Source organism: Capra hircus, chromosome 15 (assembly GCF_001704415.2).
Source record: "Capra hircus breed San Clemente chromosome 15, ASM170441v1, whole genome shotgun sequence".
NCBI lineage: Eukaryota > Metazoa > Chordata > Mammalia > Artiodactyla > Bovidae > Capra > Capra hircus.
In genome coordinates, this window is record NC_030822.1 from 24116202 (window position 1) to 24139532 (window position 23331).

Below are 23331 nucleotides of genomic sequence, written 5' to 3' on the forward strand. Positions count from 1 at the left end.
AAATTCAGAAGATCGAGCAATTTCATGCCTAGGATACAAAACACCAACTGGAAAATATACACATCACTTAGCGGCATTATTTACAGTAGCCAAGATATAGAAGCAACCTAAGTGCCCACATAGAGATAAATGGATAAAGAAAATGTGATGTATATATACAATGGAATCATACTCAGTCATAAAAGAATGAAATCTTCCCACTTGTAACAACAAGAATGGATATAGAGGTTATTACTCTAAATGAAGGAAGTACAAGAAAAACAAATACTGTATGATTTCACTTAAATGTGGAGCCTAAGAAACAAATGAATAAACATAATCAAAACAGACTCATTGATACAGAGAACAGGTGGCTGCCAGAGAGGAAGGGGCTCAAAAAAGAAGAGAAATAGGTGACGGGGTTTAAGAGCTACAAAATTCCAGCTGCAAAATAAGTGAGTCACAGGGATAAAAAGCAACATGGAGATACAGTCAATAATAATGTAATATCTTTATACAGTAACAGATGGTTAACTAGATTTATTGTGGTGACGATTTGAAATGTGTAGAAATACAGAATCATTGTGTTACATAACAGGAATTAACAAAGTGCTGTGGGTCAATTATACCTCAAAATCAAGCAAGCAAACTAACTCATTGAAAAAGAGATCACTGTGGTTAACAGAGGTAGAAGGTGGGCGAGGAGGAACTGGAAGAAATCAAAAGGAATGAACTTAGTTATAAGATAAGTAAGTACTAGGGATGAAATGTGGAGAAGGCAATGGCAACCCACTCCAGTACTCTTGCCTGGAGAATCCCATGGACGGAGGAGCCTGGTAGGCTACGGTCCATGGGGTCACTAAGGGTCGGACACAACTGAGCGACTTCACTTTCACTTTTCACTTTCATGCACTGGAGAAGGCAATGGCACCCCACTCCAGTATTCTTGCCTAGAGAATCCCAGGGACAGAGGAGCCTGTTGGGCTGCCGTCTATGGGGTCGCACAGAGTCAGACATGACTGACGTGACTTAGCAGCAGCAGGGATGAAATGTAAAATATGATAAATATAATTAACATTGTCATATGTTATATTTGAGTGCTATTAAGAGAGTAAATCCTAAGAGCTCTCATCAGAAGAAAAAAAAATTTTTTTTTATATTTTTTCAGTTTTGTACTTATATGAGATAATAGCTATATCACTAAACTTACTGTGGTAATCATTTCATGATGTAGGTAAGTCACATCATTACAATGCACATAAATTGTTCTGTGTGCCTGTGGGCTGCAAATTCAAGCTTTGCTTTTGGGAACTTTCTGGAATTTTTTTTTCTTCCTGAATATTTTGATCTGCAGTTGGTTGAGTCTGTGGATGTGTAATCGTAGATAAGGAGGGCTAGCTGTATTCTTTATCACAGCTGTGGAAATTTCACATTCACCTTGATGATTACCTGATAAATGCCTGCCTCCTCCACTAAACTGTAAGCTCCTTGCAGGCTAAAATCATGTCCAATTTTGTTCCACATTGTATCGCCAGGATGAAGAGCACTGCATCTGTCACACAGTAGAAGCTCAACGAATATTTACTGAAAAAATGTGGAAATGGTCTCATTTTGCACAGAAACTTAGACCTAACAGCCCATTGTCTTTTTTGTCACTTCCCCAAGGCCTTCTTCGCTTCGTGCAATCACTTGCCATGCCCACCTTCTTAATGTTTCTCTTACTAGTACTTTTCATTCTTCCTTGTGATAATTATTTCAACAAATATTTATAGGATACTTTCTAAGTGCCAGACACTGTCTTCAGCACTGAGGAGGGAGTTGCAAAAAAACAGACAAAAATTCAAGTTTGTGGAACTTAAATTCCAGGATGCCATAGAAGGAGGGCATAAGAGACAGTTAGAAATCAAATTGAAAATGAAAAAACATGGTAAGTGTTAGAGAGAAAGGAAAAAAGCAAGCAAAGGGGATGTCAAACATTGTGGGAGGGTAGTTGAAATTTTAAATAAGGTCGCCAAGGATGATCTCTCTAAAAAGGTGATATTCAAATAAAGACCAGAAGTGAGGGAGCCAGGCATGTTAGCTCTATTGGAAAATTTAGTGTAGATGACCTTGCTATAAGTCAGTATACTAAGAAATGAATACCAGCAAAAAAGAGTAAAAAGGCACCCAGAAACACACAGCCATGTAGGGATTTAGGGATGGAAGAAATTAAGGCATCAACAAAACCACTGTTAGGTAGAAGAGAATAAGAATAGATATTCAAAATTACAACCTTAAGCCAATTAAGAAGAGTTTGACTTAAATTCCCAGACATTATAAGGTTACATTTTGGAAAGACTTATAAGACATTTTACCCAAAACCAATATAAAACAAAAGAAATGAACACCAGTTATACAACTTAAACCAGTAACTGAAATATGCAATCATCCAAACTCAAAATCAAACGTAAGGGTTAAAAATGTTTTGATTGTTTTTGCATCTAACTAGTTAATTCTTGATCTTTCATTATCATAGAACTTAAGTAAAAAGTATCAGAGATTGCGATACTGTGGTTAACATCCTAAACTGACCTAATGAGCTAGAGAGGAATGCTGTATTTCATCTTATTTAAAAAGCAAATTAATACCTTACTTTTTATATCATAATGCAAACGAATATCTGACTTTTTATATCATAAATTTCCCTTTGTGGATATAATTATATATTATTAACTAAATAATTTAGAAAAAATCTGGGCAGTTTCTGTTATGAAAATGATGTTTCAAAAATATTAAACCAGGAAAAATAAAATATTTTTCTCTCATAATTATCTAAATCTCCTTTCTAAATAGCTCAAATTGTATTTAAGTTCTAAGTAGTCCTTAGCAAGAAAAGCTGGCTTCACGTTCATTCATTCATTTGCTGTTTTGATCATTTTAAATTGAAGCAAAATCAAGACTTTCTATTCAAAAATGTTGGTTTCACACGTATTACTCAAAGAAGAAATCACCTCAGTAGAAATATTCTGGACTGGTGGAAAAGTCAGTCTTCATGAGACTATTTTGAAGATCATTTCTAAAATAGGAAGGGCAGATGACTGAATTTGCTTTATTTCATGATTTCTGCTATAAAAGAAGAGTAAAATCAAAACCACAGTGAAGAAACATTAGGTAGCAAGGGACAAGAAAAAGAAGGAAAAACATAGAGAAGATGGAAAATCATGAAGTCCATTTCCCTTTTTAGCAGTAACACTATTTCCTGAAAACATTCTCTTACAGTTTCCCGCCCTTGACAGCAAGCACCCTTTCTTTCCAGCTCTAAGACTCAGTCTATTGATGGTTCTAGTCAATTTATCTTGTACCTTTCTTTGAGCAATTTATCCCCCTCTCCTATCATTGCAAACAGAAGATTTCCTACCTAGAGTGAAAGATCAATCAGGGAACAAGCTCTGAAAAAAACAGTGACCTGACCTTTGAAACAGACCAGAACTCCTTGGCAGAGTGTTGTGATAACAAAAGAAGCATGTTGTTGTTCAGTTGCTCAGCTGTGTCCAACTCTTTGCAACCTCATGGAGTATTTTCATATAACCTATGCTCATCCTCTCGTATGCTTTAAATCATCCCTTGACTACTCAGAATACCTGATACAATGAACATACCATGTAAATAGTTGTTAATTGAACTTAAGTGCTTTGTGTGCACACAAGGCTTCCCTGTCCTACAAAATCTCCTGGAGATTATTCAAACTCATGTCCATCAAGTCGGTGATGCCATCCAACCATCTCATCCTCTGTCTTCCCATCTCCTTCTGTTCCTGCCTTCAATCTTTCCCAGCATCAGAGTCTTTTCTAATGAGTCACTTCTCTGCATCAGGTGGCCAACGTGATGTCTCTGCTTTTTAAAACACTGTCCAGGTTTGTCATAGCTTTTCTTCCAAGGAGCAAGTATCTTTTTTTTTTTTTTTACTTTACAATACTGTATTGGTTTTGCCATACATTGACATGAATCCGCCACAGGTGTACATGAGTTCCCAACCCTGAACCCCTCTCCCACCACCTTCCCCATATCATCCCTCTGGGTTATCCCAGTGCACCAGCCCCAAGCATCCTGTATCCTGTATCGAACCTAGACCGGCGATTCGTTTCTTACATGACAGCATATATGTTTCAATGCCATTCTCCCAAATCATCCCATCCTCTCCCTCTCCCACAGAGTCCAAAAGTCTGTTCTTTACATCTGTGTTTCTTTTGCTGTCTCACATACAGGGTTATCATTACCATCTTTCTAAATTTCATATATATGTGTTAGTATACTGTATTGGTGTTTTTCCTTCTGGCTTATTTCACTCTGTATAATCGGCTCCAGTTTCATCCACCTCATTAGAACTGACTCAAATCTATTCTTTTTAATGGCTGAGTAATAGTCCATTGTGTATATGTACCATGGCTTTCTTATCCATTCGTCTGCTGATGGACATCTAGGTTGCTTCCATATCCTGGCTACTATAAACAGTGCTGCAATAAACATTGGGGTACACGTTCTCTTTCAATTCTGGTTTCCTCAGTGTGTATGCCCAGCAGGGGGATTGCTGGATCATAAGGCAGTTCTATTTGCAGTTTTTTAAGGAATCTCCACACTGTTCTCCATAGTGGCTGTACTAGCTTACATTCCCACCAACAGTGTAAGAGGGTTCCCTTTTCTCCACACCCTCTCCAGCATTTATTGCTTGTAGACTTTTGGATCGCAGCCATTCTGACTGGTGTGAAATGGTGCCTCACTGTGATCTTGATTTGCATTTCTCTGATAATGAGTGATATTGAGCATCTTTTCATGTGTTTGTTAGCCTTCCGTATGTCTTCTTTGGAGAAATGTCTATTTAGTTCTTTGGCCCATTTTTTGATTGGGTCATTTATTTTTCTGGAATTCAGCTGCATAAGTTGCTTATATATTTTTGAGATTAGTTGTTTGTCAGTTGCTTCATTTGCTATTATTTTCTCCCATTCCGAAGGCTGTCTTTTCACCTTGCTTATAGTTTCCTTTGTTGTGCAGAAGATTTTAATCAGGTCCCATTTGTTTATTTTTGCTTTTATTTCCAGTATTCTGGGAGGTGGATCATAGAGGATCCTGCTGTGATTTATGTCGGAGAGTGTTTTGCCTCTAGGAGTTTTATAGTTTCTGGTCTTACGTTTAGATCTTTAATCCATTTTGAGTTTATTTTTGTGAATGGTGTTAGAAAGTGTTCTAGTTTCATTTTTTTACAAGTGGTTGACCAGTTTTCCCAGCACCACTTGTTAAAGAGATTATCTTTAATTCATTGTATATTCTTGCCTCCTTTGTCGAAGATAAGGGTTAATTTCAAGCCTACAGCCACCATTAGCAGTGATTTTGGAGTCCAAGAAAAATCTGTCACTGTTTCCATTGTTTCTGCATCTATTTGCCATGAAGTGATGGGACCAGATGCCATGATTTTAGTTTTTGAAAGTTGAGTTTTAAGCCAGCTTTTTCACTTTCCTTTTTCACTTTCATCAAGATGCTCTTTAGTTCCCTTTCACTTACTGCCAATAGAGTGATGTCATTTGCATATGTGAGGTTATTGATATTTCTCCAGGCAATCTTGATTCCAGCTTGAGCTTCATCCAGTCCAGCATTTTGCATGATATACTCTGCACAGAAGTTAAATAAGCAGGGTGACAATATACAGTCTTGATGTACTCCTTTCCCAACTTTAAACCAGGCCATTATTCCATGTCCGGTTCAAACCGTTGCTTCTTGATCTGCATACAGGTTTCTCAGGAAGCAGTTAATGTAGTCTGGTATTATCATCTCTTTAAGAATTTTCCAGTTTTTTGTGTTCTACACAAAGGCTTTAGTGTAGTCAATGAAGCAGATGTTTTTCTGGAATTAACATACTTCAAATAACTGAGCACTGATATAGGCCCCCATGTGCCAAGGAAGCTAGTGATGTATGCTCTAGGGATGCTAGACCAAAGTACCTGACCTATAAGTTTAGAGGCCTAATACAGGTCCTGAAGCTTTTGTGGGCTGACCACCAGGTACTAAGAACTAATACTAATGGTGGAAAAACAAAACATAAGCCACATAATCCGATTGGTAGCTAGGAGCATTCAGTTCCAACCAATATCATTTATCACTACACGGTTCCAATACAACAGAAGGACTGGACATAGTCCCTCTGTTTTTTCCTGCAGTTAACATGTTACTTTGTACAAAATGCTACTGAGATCAACACTAATGGAATGCACAGACAATAATATATAAAAGGGCTTCACAAACATTAAACCTTCTACAACTTCATGTTGTTGTTACTAATAATGTTTTTCCCAGCATACACTGGCCTCATGTGAAAAATCCTCTGTCTTTATAAATATATTATATATCCAGAATTAATTTATTTTGCTTTTCAAAAAGAAAAAAATATATATATATATAACAAAATAACTATTTTTCTTTTCTAGAAATGTAATTATAAACATAGAGAAACACTCTATCACACAGAGCAAATGAATATGACAAGGATAAAATATATCCTTAAAATTAATATACAATGCAATATAACATCTTATACATTAAGGACTCAAGCAACCAAGTGAAACGTTTACACAGAAAAGGTAAGTAGCTATAAAAATGCATATAAATACTTTCTGAAACAACATTCATAAAAGCAAATAAAATCTTTAAATGTACATTATCTCCTGGTAAATATTTGTTTCACCCAAAGGAGACAAAAACTAGCACCCACCAAAAAACAAAAGAAAGAGAGAGTTCACAGATCATTACAGTAAGATGAGTCACCATAAAGCTTTGTAACTTGGTTTATTATAAAATAACATTTTAAGTATGCTACTTACAGCTAAGTAGTTATATGAGGAGAAGGCAGTGGAAGAAGAGTAAAATGAAATGTTCTGAGAACTCACAAGGTCAAGGTATACTTACAAGCACTTTTAACAGAAATAATATGGGACCTAGAAAAACAATGGGAAAAGAAAGAACCACTGGACCTAGCCTCTTGCAGTAACTATGATTAGACTATTGATCAGGGACTAGTGCTGACCTAAATAGAGAGTAACCAGTGCTCAGGATGACTCATGCAAATGTGCTTTGTGAACAGAAAAACTTCACGTGTTTCTTTTTCTTCCCGTGAGCTTCCCTTACAGAATGGACATTTGTTTCTTCCTAGGTCTCTGTTTACTAAACTTAAAGAATGGTTCAAATAAAACTTAAAATTCAGTACATATATCTGACTTTTTAAATGGAAGATCATTTTCACAACAATGGAACCACATTTATTTGGAAGTTATCATCAAAGCAGGAAAACTGTAATTTCTAATTAATTTTTAGGCTAAATTTAAAGCAAAAAAAAAATTTAATTCTCATATTTGAATGGCAAAAAACTAGGATTCAGTTTCTGGACAATAAAAAGAGCAAATCATAAGAAGATAATTTAAAGACATTGAGTAGGAAAAAGAACTGATTACGTTATTGGTCTTATTTATGTAAATAAAGGCCCAATGTCCTGTATTTATACTGTGCTTCTAAATTCTAAAGAAGACAATTATATTCACTGATAAAACTGTACTAAGTCACTGAAAGGAAAGCCAGAAAATTCTCACAGATACTGAACTTACTAGAAAGGGTGGATATACACTCAAGAAATACACTGCAATTATTAAAGATTTTACTATGAAAACTATTGTAATCATATGTAAATTATAAAAGTACATAATATGAGTATTTTAAATAGTTCTAATATCTTTATGGGAAAATAAGCAGGAACAACTTATTATCCTTTTAGTTATAAACTCTGTAACTATGACTAGACTATTGGTCAGCGATTTCTAAAACTAAGAATTGTTAAAGAAACTAGGAAACATTTTGGCCCAAATGAGTAACTCATTTAGCTAAAAGCTCCCTGGCTCAGTGGTAAAGAATCCACCTGCCAAGCAAAAGGGGTGGGTTTGATCCCTGGGTCAGGAAGATACCCTGGAGAAGGAAATGATTACCCACTACAGTATTCTTGCCTGGGAAATCCAAAGAGTAGAGAAGCCTGGTAGACTACAGTCCGTGCAATGCAAAAGAGATGAAGACAATTTACCAACTAAACAACAAAAAAGCCAAATAAAATTTGAAAATACAACCAGAAAACTCATTTCTGAATCAGTTTTTCACATTTCTTATGATATGAAAAAGTATTTTATAAATAGCATTAAATATATATATATTCCGGTTAGAGAAAATATGCTAAATTTACCATTGAGATCCAAATGCCCATACACTCCACCCTAAAACTCTAAGAGGAAATTCTAAATTTGATAGTTTGAATAACGTGGGTTTCACTAGTACACATTAGAGCTGAAAAACTGTAGTTTTTACCAAAAAAAAGAGATAAAAAATTTTATTAAGTGATCAAATATAAGAATTCAATATATAATTGTCTAATTGTTTTGTGTTTATTACTGTTGGCTGTCTAAAAGATTTTAAATACCTTAATAAGAGTATGTAAAATGTTCATCACATAACCAGGTAGTGCAGACCACCTATAAATGTGACAAGTATCTGAAATATCAGATAATGTATTAAATAAATTGTTGTTCAGTCGCTAAGTCATGTCAGATTCTTTGCAACTCCGTGGACTACAGCAGAGCAGGTTCCTCTGTCTTATGCTATCTCCTGGTGTTTGCTCAAACTTACGTCCATTTAGTCAGTGATACCATCTAACTATCTCATCCTGTCATCCCCTTCTCCTCCTACCCTCAACCTTTCTCAACATCAGGGTCTTTTCCAGTGAGACAGTTCTTCACATCAGGTGGCCAAAGCATGGGAGCTTCAGCTTCAGCATCAGTCCTTCTAATGAATATTTAGGATTTCCTTTAGGATACATTGGTTTGATCTCCTTGCAGTCCAAGAGACTCAAAAGAGTCTTCTCTAGCACAATTTAAAAGCATTAATTTTTCAGTGCTCGGCCTCTTTATGGTCCAACTCTCACATCTGCACGACTTCTGGAGAAACCATAGCTTTGACAATATGGACCTTTAACAGCAAAATGATGTCTCTGCTTTTTAATACGCTATCTAGTTTTGTCATGTTTCCTTTCAAGGAACCAGTGTATTTTAATTTCATGGCTGCAGTCACAATTTGCAGTGATTTTGGAGCCCAAGAAAAGAGAACCTGTCACTGTTTCCACTTTTTCATCATCTATTTGCCATGAAATGATGGGACTGGATGCCATGATCTTAGTTTTTTTTAGTTTGAAGCCAGCGTTTTCACTCTCCTCTTTCACCCTCATCAAGAGGCTCTGTAGTTCCTCTTTATGTTCTGCCATTAGAGTGGTATCATCTGCATATCTGAGGTGATTGATGGTTCTCCCAGCTATCTTGATATCAGCTTGTGATGCATCCAGCCTAACATTTTGCATGATGCACTCTGCACATAAGTTAAATAAGCAGGGTGAGAGTGCAGAGCCTTGTCATGTTCCTTTCCCAGTCTACTCAGTTGTTCCACGTCCAGCTCTAACTATTGCTTCTTGACCCACATACAGGTTTCTAGGTAAGGTGGTCTGGTATTCCCATCTCTGAGAATTTTCCAGTTTGCTGTGATCCACACAGTCGAAGGCTTTAGTGTAGCCAATGAAGCAGAAGCAAATGTGGAAATTCCCTTGCTTTCTCTGTGATCCAATGAATGTTGGCAATTTGATCCCTGGTTCCTCTGCATCTTCAAAACCCAGCTTGTACATCTGAAAGGTCTCAGTTCACATTCTGCTGAAGCCTACCTTGAAGGTAGGTTTTGAGCATAACCTAGCTAACACGAGAAATGAGGGCAATTGTGCAGTAGTTTGAACATGATTTTCCAATCATGCAGCCACTGCTGACTTCTCCAAAATTGTTGACATACTAAGTGTAGCACTTTAACTGCAACATCTATTAGGATTTTTAAATAATTCAGCTGGAATTTCATCACCTCAGCTGGCTTTGTTCATAGTAACACTTTCTAAGGCCCACTTGATTTCACGGTACTAATAAAATATCGTACATAATAAACAGAAAACCAATCATGAAATCTAGTATTAATGGGGCTTTAAAATATATATTAAAGAGATTTTAGAAGTACACATAGAAAACAATCTGCAAGAAACACAGAATGTGTGACAGTAAAATAGAAAAGCAACAATATTTTACTTGAATGTTTGCATGTGATTATGAAACAATCATCTATTTCTAGTAGCCATTAATTAATATGAAAAAGTGTGTTTTCTTCAAATCAGGAACTTGCTTTTTTTTAAAACAAATTTTTATTATGCTAAAACAAGCAACATAAAACCTAATCATCTTAACCATTTTTAAGTGTAGCTTTCAATGGTAGGTATTAAAACACATCCACAGCATTACACAACCATCACTACCATCCATTTACATAACTCATCTTCTCACACTCCATACTTATTAAACAATAGCTCCCTCATTCCCCTCTTCCCTAGCTCTTAGCAACTGCCATTCTACTTTCCATCTCCATGATATTGATTACACTAAGTGTCTCTAGTAAGTAGAATCACACAGTTAGTATGTCTTTTTATGACTGGCTTGTTCATCTACCAAAATGTCTTTATAGCTCATCCATGCTGTAGCATACTGAAGAATTTCCCTTCTTTTTAAGGCTGAATAATACCCTGTTATATGTGTAGGTCATGTTCTGCTTCTCTTCACCCATCAACGAACGCTTGAGTTAGTTCCATGTTCTAGATATTGTGAATGCTGCCATGAACATGGGTGTGCAAATATTTTGCTTCAAGATCCTTCTTTCAATTCTTTTGAGTACATATTATCAGAAATGGAATTGCTGGATCATAATATTCTGCTTTAAATTCTTCATGAGGAAGTGGCAAACTGTTTTTCACAGCATCTGTATCATTTTATAGTCTATCAGCAGTGCTCAAGGGTTCCAATGTCTCCACATCCTCACCAAACACTTGTTGTTTTCTCATTTTTTGACAGTAGTCATTCTAATGGTTGTGGGGTGGTATCCCACTGTAGTTTTGATTTTCATTTCCATAATTTGTGATCTTGTGAATCATTTCATGTGCTTATTGGCCACTTGTATCTCTTCTTTGCAGAAATGTCTATTCAAGTTCTTTGCCCATTTTTGAATCAGGTTGTTTGTTTTGCACTGTTGAGTTTTAAATTTTTTCTATATATTCTGCATATTAAATTGATACCAGATATATGATTTCCAAATATTTTCCCATTCTATGAGTCACCTTTTCAATTATGTTGTTAGTGTCTTTTCATGCCCAAATTTTTAAAATTTTCATGAAGTACAATGTATCTATCTTTTTCTTTGACTACCTTTGGTGTTATACCCAAGAAATCAATGCTAAATCCAATGTTGTGAAGTTTTTGTTCCAAGAGTGTCATGGTTTTAGGTGTTACATTTATATCTTTGATCCACTTTGAGTAAATTTATGTATGTAGTATTATATAAGAGTCCAACTCAATTCTTCTCTACATGGATATCCAGTTTTCTCAGCACTATTTATTAAAAAGAATGCCCTTTCCCCATTGTCTATCCTAGGCACCCTTGTCAAAAATCATTTGAACATATACCTGAGAGCTTATTTCCAGGTTTTCTTTTCTATCCCATTGGTTTATAGGTCTGACTTTATGCCGGTATTACACTCATGATTGCTGTACTTCTGCAGTAAGTCTTGAAATTTGCAAACATGAGTTCTCCAGGTTTGGTCTTTTTCAAGATTATTTTGACCATTCAGGGCTCCTTTAGATTCCATATGAATTTTAGGATGGATTTTTCTGTTTCTAAGATAACATCATTAAAATTTTAGAACAAATTTCATTGAATCAGTAGGCAGCTTTGGGTCACACTGACATTTTAGCAATAGTATTATAATTCATGAACACATAATGTGTTTTTATGTTTGCTTGTTTTACAAATATCTTGTAGATTTCGTTGTATGTGTCTTTCACTTCCTTGGTTAAAATTTACTTCTAAGTACTTCATTCTTTTCAATGATATTACACATGGAACCGTATCATAATTTTCATTTCAGATTGTTGATTGTTCATGTATTGATTTCTGTGTGCTGCCTTTGTATGCTGCTACTTCACTAAATTAATTTATGAGGTTTTTTTGTTTTGATTTGGGTTATTTCTTGTATGTGGGATCTGTAGTGTTTTCTATGTATAAGATCATATGATCTGCAGTTATAGTATTACTTATTCCTTTGCAATATGGGTGCCTTTTGTTTTTCTTGCCTAACTGCTCCAGCTAGAACTCCCAGTAGGATGTTGAACAGAGTTGGTGAAATGGGCATCACTGTCATGTTCCTGATCTTAGAGGAAACTCTTTCAGTATTTCACTACTGAGCATCATATTTACTGTAGGTTTTTCATGTAAGGCTTTTATTACATGGAGGTACTTCTATTCTAGTTTGTTGAGTGTTTTTACTATGAAAAGGTGGTAAGTTTAGTGTAAAATGATTTTTCTGCATCGATTAAGATGATTACATGCTTTTTCTTTTTCCTTCATTTTGTTGATGTGACATATAACATTGATCAATTTTTTCGTCTGATGAAAACATTGCATTTCAGGAATAAATTCTACTTGGTAATGGTGTATAATTCTATTAATGTGCTGCTTAACTCTGTATATAAGTATCTGCTGATGATTTTTCTGTCAATGCTTACAAGAGTTATCAGTCTGTTGTTTTCTTTGCTTGTAGTGTCTCTGTCTAACTTTGGTATCAAGAATATGCTGGCCTTATTGGATGACTTAGAAAGCATTCCCTCCTCTTCAGTTTTTTCAGAAAGTCTGATATGGGTTCATACTAATTCGCCACTGAATGTTTGCTAGAATTCACCAGTGAAGCCATTGGGTCTGGGGCTTTTCTTTGTCAAGAGATTGTTGATTTTACTAGTTATAGGTCTATTCAGAGTTTCTATTTCTTCTTGATTTAGTCTTGGTAGGTCTTGTTGTTTCTAGGAATTTATCCATTTAATCTAAGCTGGCTCAGTCAGTAAAGAATCAGCCTGCAGTGCAGGAGACCCAGGTTCAATCCCTGGGTCATTAAGATCCCCTGGAGAAGGAAATGGCAACTCACTCTAGTATTTTTGCCTGGGAAAATCCAATGGACAGAGGAGCCTGGTGGGCTACAGTCCATGGGGTCAGAAGAGTTAGACCTGACTTAGCAACTAAACCACCATCGAATTTGTTGGCATACAATCGTTCTTAGAACTCTCATATAAACCTTTCTATTTCTGTAGAATTGGTGGCTATCACCCCATTTTCAATTTGTTAATTTGAGTCTTCTCTCTTTCTCTCTTAGTCCTTCCAGCTAAGACTGTCAACATTGTTTTTGTTCCTGCTGTTTGGTTGCCAAGTTGCATCTGTCTCTTCGCAACCCCATGGACTGCAACATGCCAGGCCTCCTTGCCCTCACCACCTCCCAAATTTTGCCCAAGTTCATGTCCATTACATTAGTGATGCCATCCAACCATTTCATCCTCTGTCGCCCTCTTCTCCTTCTGACTTCAATCTTTCCCAGCATCAGGGTCTTTCCCAATGAGTCAGCTATTCGTATCAGGTGGCCAAAGTATTTAAGTTTTCAGCTTCAGCCTCAATCCTTTTAATGAGTATTCATAGTCGATTTCCTTTAAGATTGACTGGTTTGACCTCCTTGCTGTCCAAGGGATTCTCAAGAGTCTTCTCCAACACCACTGTTCAAAAGCATCACTTCTTCAGCACTCTGCCTTCTTTATGGTCCAGCTCTCACAACTGCACATGAATACTGGAAACACCATAGCCTTGACTATATGGACCTTTGTTGGCAAAGTGATGTCTTTGCTTTTTAACACACTGTCTAGGTTTGTCATAGCTTTCCCACCAGGAAGCAAACATCTTCTAATTTCATGGCTGCAGTCACCATCCACAATGATTTTAGAGCCCAAGAAGAGGAAATCTGTCACAGCTTCCACCTTTTCCCCTTCAATTTGTCATGAAGTGCTAGGACCAGATGCCATGATCTTAGTTTTTTTAATATTTAGTTTTAAGCTGGCTTTTCCACTCTACTCCTTTACCCTCATCAAGAAGTTTTTAGTTCCTCTTTACTTTCTGCCATCAGAGTGCCATCATTTGCATATCTGAGGTTGTTGATGTTTCTCCCAGCAATCTTTATTCCAGCTTGTAACTTATCCAGCCCAGCATTTCTCATGATGTGCTCTGCATATAAGTTAAACAAACAGGGTGACAATAAATAGCCTTGTTATACTCCTTTCTCAATCCAGAGATCAAATTGCAAAGAGTCACTGGATGATAAAGAAAGCAAGTGAACTAAAGAAAACCATCTACCTCTGTTTCATTGACTATTCTAAGGCCTTTGACTTGTGGATCATAAGACAATGTGGAAAACTCTTAAAGAAATGGGAATACCAGACCATCTTACATCTCCTGAAAAACCTATATGCCGGTCAAGAATCTTGTATGGAACAACTGACTGGTCAATTTTGTTGGTCCCTGAAGACTCGTTTCATTGATCCTCTCAACCATTTTTCTTTGGGTTTCATTTGCTCTTCTTTTCCTAGTTCCTTTAGTTGTACAGCTAGGTTACTGATTTGAGAACTTTGTTTTTTTATCTAGGTATTTATAGCTATAAATTTCTCCCTTAGGATTTCTTTCACTGTGTAACTTAAGTTTTGGTATATTGTGATTTTGTTTTTATTCATCTCTATGTATTTTCTAATTTCCCTTGTGATTTCTTCTTTGATCTATTGGTTGTTTAAGAATGTTTTACTTAATTTCCACAAATTCATGAATTTTCTACATTGTATTCTGCTAACTGATTTCTAATTTTATCCCATTGTGACTGGAGAAGATACTCTGAACGGTATCTTTTAAAATCTACTGAGACTGAACTTATAGCCTAACATATGTCCTATCCTGGAAAATACCCCATGTGTACTCAAGATATGTGCATGTTGCTGATATTGAGTAGAGTGTTCTGTATATGTCTTAAACGATTGGTTTATTGTGTTAAGATCTCTATTCCTTTGTACTGTCTGGTTGTTCTATAGAATATTGTGAGTGGGTACTGATGTCTCTAACTATTACTATAGCACTGTCTCTTTCTCCCCTCAATTCTGATAGTTTTTGCTTCATTTATTTTGGTGGTCTGAAATTAGGTGCAAAAATATTTATAATTGCTTTATTGCTGTATTGAAACTTTAATTATATGTTTATTACTAAAATGCCCTTTTGATTTAATTAAAATTATCTTACTACTTCTATAGAAACAAAAATCAAGGTGAGATTTCAGGACAACTTTAAAAAACAAACTGTTATATTTTATATTTGTTTATCGATGTGAATCCAAACTGTGCAAAAAATAAAAGGACACTGATGCTGATTTCAAAGTTTTTGTACTCAACAAAATGTCTCACTGTTGTATAATGCATTATGGATTTTAGCACCAGTAAATCATATAAACAAAGTCACACTACAGAATACCATTTTTAACCTGTTTTATATTTGGGATGGATTGTTTATTAGAGAAAAAAAGAATGTCACTGCTAAAAAAGTAAATGAATACAATATTCTATGACTATACCATGGTACCTTCCAGAGTAGAGAAATACAAAATACAGATCTTAAGTAGAGAATGTCAAATAAGCTAAGGGAAAAATTGACAGACTATACTAATTTTCAGAATTGCCAGGCAAAATTTTTTGCCATTATATAACCTACAGATATCTAATGGCCTCAATTGTGAGAGTCATATCCAGTGTCATTTACACGGGTTGGAGACAGCCAACTGTACATATTTCTTCTTAATGGTACATTCAATGATACCAGGTTAGCAGCTTGAAATGGATGATAATAGGAATTTGTATTTCATGAAAATCTACAAACAAAATAAATTGGTTTTTTTGTTTTTTTGAAATCCATACTCCACCCTGACCCACAGACCAGGCGTTAAATATTTACCAGTACAACCCTGGAAATATTACACTTTTGAAGGTATTTTGATAACAAAGGTCACTTAACTAGCTCCATGATGCTTTAAAACAGAAACATTTTTCAAATAAACAAAGGGAGAATAAAATTTGAAATAAAAATTTGTTTCCAAGAAAGCTATATGTTTAAAAATAAAGGAGAGGAAACAACTCCATGTTGACACAGTTCATTTCATCTGAAATTTATATAGCCCTTTCTTTAGGAAAAAAATGCATTTTCATATATGTGCTGTGGTACAGGGCCTGTCTCTTATAGAGGTTCCTAACTTTCTCAATAATTTGAGGTCAAACAAGATAAGCTCCTTTTTTCTGTATTGATCAGCTTTTAATATTTAAAGAAAGTAAATCTATAGCCCCAGGATTTTCTCTTTTATGCTCAATCTCTATTTAAAGATTGTAAAGATTTAAAGTAAAACAAGTGAAATGCTATTGATGTTAGGGAAAATCCATTATATGGAGTATAACGCATTTTTATAAAGAAAATTATACCTTGTACCATGACTTCAGCAAATCAAGTAACAATGAAATTAATATTAAATGTTAGAATATCAAAATAGATAAAACACTTATTTTGAGTATTTAGAAACCCAACCTTACAATCTTAACCAGACATTTATCATAATCTATTCTGCATCAGTTAGATACCAGCTCATTTTCTCAGTTCTCCTATCTGTTCCTTTACCAGATTTCTCCAGCTACTTCATCAGACTGGGCCTGCCACACTGAAGCTGGAATCATACAGAAGTCCTGAGCCTGAGAGGCTCCCTTAGTACCTGAGGGATATTCCTTTTATCTACCCCTCATATCTGTGCTCCAGTTTACTCTGACTTTTATCCATTGCCTTAAAAATCATTACAAATCCATCGTGTTACAGTGCTTATGCTAGGCCCTGGAAATGGCAGACAAGATCAACATGTCCACGAGTTTCATGGAGGGCAGTCTGCTACGAAAGACATCCACTGAACAAATAATCTCATTAAAAAAAAAAAATTATAAATGTTATGAAAGAAAATTGTATGACTCCATGAATGTGCTAACCAGGAGACGATCCTCCTCTGTAGGCTCTTGAAAAGCTTCCCTGAGAAAGTGAAATTTAACTCAAGACCTGAAGAATGGTTCAAGGCAGACGAAACAGCACCTTCCAGCTGCAAACATGCTGGTTTCATCTTTGTTGGTACTTTTATTTCCACCTTTGCTGTCTCCTAGCATTTTTCTCCTTATTTTTTTTCCATGATTTTTTTTGAAATTTTTACATTTTACAATGTTATGTTGGGTTTTGCCATACAACAATATAAATCACCCATAAGTATACATATGTCCCCTCCCTCCTAATCCTCCCATATACCCCTCACCCCATCCCACCCCTCTAGGTTGTCACAGAGCACCAGTTTGAGCTCCCTGTGTTATAAGAAACTTCCCATTAGCTATCTATTTTACATATTCTCTTGAATATTATTGTATCTAGCTACTAATGCTGATCCTTTTTAATCCCCATAATAGAATCAGCTAATGTTTACTGAGCTTATACTACTCAGAAGATATCATTCTAAGCAATTTAAATAAATGAACTCATTTAACCCTCACAATGACCATATGAGACAGGTTGTAATTCATTTCACAGATGAGGAATCTGAGGCAGAGCCACAGTAAGCTACTTGAAGGAAATTACATAGCTACTGGTACTAGTCCTTGCATGACCAACATGTCCCTCATAACTTATCACTCTTACAGAAACCCTCAAGGCACCAAGCTACATTAGCAACAATACTGGGCAAAGAACAACAAGTCTCCTATATCCTCTGAACTGCTATCATCTTCAGCTAGACAGGATCATGCTTATTGTCTCCAGCTTTCAGAAATTAGGAATAAAAGACTGACCAAGGTAGCCTATACTAAAACATCTTCAAGAGCAAGAAGAATGTCTTTAGAACAAGTAGTACCTTCTTACAAAAAATTATTCACCCAGAATACAAAATAATGAAAAATGGGAAAGGAGAAAGAACTATAATTTGTTTAATTCCTTCTGTATCTCCCAATGCTTCCCTGGTGGCTCAGTCAGTAAAGAGTCTTCCTGCAGTGCAGGAATCCCTGGATCAGGAAGATTCCATGGAGAAGTAAATGGCAACCCATTCAAGTATTCTTGCCTGTATAATTCCATGGACAGAGGAGCCCGGTGAGCTACAGTCCACGGGGTCACGAAGAGTAACTCCCAAGGAAGAGAAAAAGTGAAAGTGAAAGTTGCTCAGATGTGTCCGACTCTTTGTGACCCCATGGGTAGCCTTTCTCTTCTCCAGGGGATCTCCCTAACTCAGGGATTGAACCCAGGTCTCCCACACTGCAGGCAGATGCTTTACCAGCTGAGCCACAAGGGAAGCCCAAGAATACTGAAGTGGGTAGCCTATCCCTTCTCCAGCAGATGTTTCCAACTGAGGAATTGAACCAGGGTCTCCTGAATTGCAGGCGGATTCTTTACCAACTGAGCTATCAGGAAAGCCCTAAGGAAGACAAAGATAAGAGCAATTCTTTTTTAATTCAAACTCATAAATATTTGTACAATTAATATGTAGTGAATAGGCTATGATACAGAAGAAATTCCCAAAACCAATTATTTTAAGTAAGCATCTTTTAAATATCATAGAAAAGGAAATAATTATTAATTATTAGTGATCAAGGCCTCACTCAAAACTACATGTAGATTTTTTTAACGTTCTTATTATGATCCAAAGTTTCATTGGTAAATTTATCATTGAAGGAGATGTGAAAAACAGTAATTAAGTGGGTGATTGATACAGGTGAATGTATGACTCATAGTTTGCAAAGGAATATGATTTTGGAGAAAAGGCTCAGAAAGAAAAGCAGCAAATAATGGATTCTGGAAGAATGAAGACCTTTCCTGTCCAAGGACTGTCAGCAGTTCTTTATTACTTGAAGATTAAGGGAATAGTGAATAAAGCTGTCTGCCAGACAGCAGAAAAGGTAAGAAATAACATTGTCTCTAAGTGTACCTCACATTAAAGTTCTCAGAAATAACATTCATAAAATTAAACTTTCAATAAAAATTAACTAGAAAACTCAAATCAGAACAATAGAAATGTAAAAACAAACCAACATTATATTTACCAGGAACTTAAATAATGTAGAATTGCCTGATTTTATTCCACTTGGTTTTTGAAAAAGGGCAGATAAAATACTTAATTAGGAGGAGATTTTATGGGGTTTGTTTTCCTTTGGTTATTTTTCTACTTCATGGGTTACTGCAAAATAAATATTTGGTTTTTGCTACTAGCAGAAAACATTTAACTAGGGTTCAGACAAAATTTAAACTTAACATTCAGATAACAATTAAATTAAACTTAGATTAACATCTAAATTGCTGGACTGAGTAAAGCAGATTATCCTCCAAAAAAAATGTCTTGGTCTCATCCAATCACTGGAAAGCCTTAATAGAACAAACACTGCCCTCCCTGGAACTGGGAGAAATGCTTCCAGTCATTTGGACTCAAACTGGAAGTCTGAAGTGAGTCTCCAGCCTACTATGGAAATTCTGAATTTACCAACCCTCTATGATCATTTGAGGCAATTCTTTAAAATCAATCACTCTTTCTCTCTTAACAACCACATATATACTCACACCTCCCCTACACATCCTGTTGGTCCTATTTCTCTGGTGAATTCTCAGTAAGACAGAAGGGAAGCTGAAAACTCAGCCTAAGAAAACAGGATAGGAACTGAAATTTCCACCTTCGTCTCCAGTCATGCCTAAAAAGATATTAAAATTCTCAAGAAGCTACAATAGAATTTCGTTTTCATATCCTAACCACATAGAACATAACATTCTTTTCCTTTTAAAACTGTTATTTGATGAAACTAACCAACTCTGGAAAACAGTTTGGCAGATTCTCAAAAAGTTAGGCATAGAGTTAGCATATGACCCAGCATCCACAAAAGAATTGAAAAGGCGCATGACCAAAAGAATTGAATACATGTTCACACAAAAACTTTTACATGAATGTTCATAGCAGCATTTCAGAGTAGTCTAAACATGGAAACGTAAACCTTATCTATTGATGAACAGATTTAAAAAAAAGTCATATCCATACAATGGAATGATTCAGGAATAAAAAGAAACAATTACTGATACACAACATGGATAAATCTTGAAAATATGCTAAGTAAAAGGCAGGCAGAAAAGATCACAAAGTGTATGAATTCACTGATATGAAATGTCCAGATCAGACAAATCCATATAGACAAAAAATAGATTAGAAGGTTGTCAGGCACAAGGAGAAGGGAATCAATGGGGAGTGAATGCTAATGGGTTTGGGGTTTCCTATTGGGATAATAAAAATGTTCTTGCATTAGACAGTGGTGATAATTATATAGCCTTGTAAATATACTAAAAACCACTTAAATGTGAACATTAAGTGAATTGTAACTTCAAGTAAAAAGTGTTAGAAAATAAAAGATTAATCAACTTACCTGCCCTTTTTGTGGTGCCAAACAATGAACAACTTCATCCACCATGACTGGAATATGTAACTTAGTCATCACTCCAGAATCTCTATCTTGAGATCTGTGTAACTCCTGAACTCCAGTTTGATCTTTTTCCTCCTGGGCTTCATATTCATTATATCTTTCTGCTGTAGCATGTATTTTTTTTGGCCAGACACCCAAATTAAATACGCCAGATTCCAACCAGCATGAAAGAAAATTTTTATAGACTCTACAAAAATATGGGTATCGAAGCATTCTGTAGATCAACAAATCTAGAAAAAAATTAAAATCATGATTGTTGGATTTTTTTTAAAAAAGACTGTTATAATACTTGGGGGTAAACAAATTAGTGTGCAATATTTACCACATGAAAAATATATAAATCTCATCATTTCAAACAAGTGAAGGTAACTACCCTCCATACATAAGGCAAAGAACCCAACAGAACCCCAGAGGCTATCTGAAAATATAATTTTTAATGTGGCCTGATAAACTCTACAGAGAAGGCAATGGCAACCCACTCTAGTACTCTTGCCTGGAAAATCCCATGGATGGAGGAGCCTGGTAGGCTGCAGTCCATGGGGTTGCTAAGAGTCGGGCACAACTCAGCAACTTCACTTTCACTTTTCACTTTCATGCACTGGAGAAGGAAATGGCAACCCACTCCAATATTCTTGCCTGGAGAATCCCAGGGACGGAGGAGCCTAGCGGGCTGCCGTCTATGGGGTCGCACAGAGTCAGACACGACTGAAGCAACTTAGCAGCAGCGGCAGCAGATAAGCTCTAAGACCATTAATGTTTTAACCATCAGAGATATGAATATTTATTAATCATCATTTTCTGAAATATGTTTTTTTGAATTTTAATTAAGTTTAAAGAACGGGTTCAATGCATCAAAACCATTAATCTGAAAAATCTATCTAAACGGCTTAAGGGATTATAAATATCATTCTGTTTTAGATTCACAGATTCTTTAATTTCAAACCCTTTTAATTGTTTTTCACATAATGCTAAATCTTTTCAATTTAACGTTGAGAAACTGAAAAAAGGCTATGCATGTACAGCCGAAAAGAAAGAGGTTATCAGTCTGTGAAAAAAACTTTCTAATTCGTCAACGATAATTTTTGACAAAATCATCTCACCATGCCCTGTATCAGTGACATATATATCATTTTAAACTATACTTTATAAACACTCCACTGAACACACTTTGACATTTCACATCCAACACTGTTTTAATTGTCTGCTCCCTGCCCCCAACAAAAAATCAAGTGAATAACTGATACATTCTTTTTTTGTCCCTCTAACTTGCTCCGTTTTAGTCTGTAATGCTCTACTCTTTAAAATGCAGAAGAAAAAACATAATTTATGAAATATATTAATAGAATACCTTTTGAAAATATTATGCTCTTTACTCCAAATGTTGTTTGTGGTTGCAAACAACATTTTTGACACTATTACAATAAATAACAATTTAACACTACTCTTCCTTCCTCATGAATTATGAGTTACTTAGAAGTAAGAACCACATCTTTATATCCACAAAATTAGATACATACTAGGTGCTTTATATGTGTTTTTTTGGGGGGGTGGGGAATGGTTGGATAAATTCCAGATTCTATAGAATTAATGTTTGTATCAAACCTTGCTTTAGAAAATTTCACCTGTCTCCCTAACCCTACGAAAAATCATTCTCAAAATAGCTAAAGATAAATTTTGCTTAAATATGCCTTAACTTCCTTTTGCAATAGAAAATGAAGAATGATGTTGAAAAGTCAACCACATGTAATAATTGTAAAATAAAAATATATATTTGATATTGTATATAGTATCCATAAGATGTAACCGTGAAGATAATATGTCAACTGTACCAAAGACATAATTCACATAATTATGTTGCAAATATGACACAGAAAAACTATGCCAAAAGAGTTTGTTAAATGAGTGTTTTAATTTTAGATGTTCAGTATAACATCTGTATAACAATTATATATAAATGCTATATAATGTTATATAACAGTATAACAATTTTAGTTGTTTACCAGTTAACAAATTAGCCAGATTATGAATTATGCCTTATGCTTCCAGAAAGTTTACACAAGCCAAATTATGCTCTAACTTGGCATTTCTAACATATTTCAAAATAAATGCTAACATTTATTGAGCACTTACTAAGTACCACTTACTAGCCTAAGCACACTACATGTACTAACTCATTCAATCCTTACTCCAACACTTAGAGGTAGGTACTATTATTATTTCCATTTTACAGAGGAGAAAACAGAGAAGTAATCTGCAAAAGGTCACAAAGCTGGAGAGTCATAAAGCTAGAACTGTAACACGAGCATTCTTTCCCTAGAATTTTTCATCTTAACCTATAAGCCTAGCCCACTGGCTTTATTTAATAGTCATGTAATTGAAAGATACTTTGATTATACTGACTATGTATTTTTAGTATGCCATGAATTAGACTCATCTTTTTTAAGGAGCCAATATCCTACTGCTTGGTCTACTCCACCTGGAAACAGTATACAGTGTGGCACCCAAGAGAAGACACTAACGATGTACAGCCCTCAATACTGGAATCTGGAGTATTTAAACAATACAACCAAAACTTTTTCTATTATTTTGCCTATCCAATATATGTAAACAATCTAAACTGGACGTTCAGATTTTGATAATTTTTTAACAAAACAAGCAATCGAACAAATAAAAAAAGTCCATCAATGCCAATATCAGGGAAAGGCAAGTAGGATTAAAAAAAGAAGTTTTCAACAGCATTTAATTTTCTTCTGCAATCAATTTCTTTGTATTTACTCAAATATATTCAAAATACACAGCCTGT

General features: G+C 35.4%; 1 protein-coding gene across 2 annotated transcripts in view; it reads right to left on the minus strand.

Moving 5' to 3' along the window:
* METTL15 (methyltransferase like 15) overlaps window positions 1-23331 on the minus strand; it is a 228061-nt gene that overhangs the window by 201654 nt on the left and 3076 nt on the right. For both annotated transcript variants that reach the window (XM_018059300.1, XM_005690029.3), the window contains exon 3: window positions 20472-20758. In XM_018059300.1, coding sequence (XP_017914789.1) covers window positions 20472-20741 — 270 coding nt within the window. In that variant the 5' untranslated portion in view covers window positions 20742-20758. The remainder of the gene's footprint in view (window positions 1-20471; window positions 20759-23331) is intronic.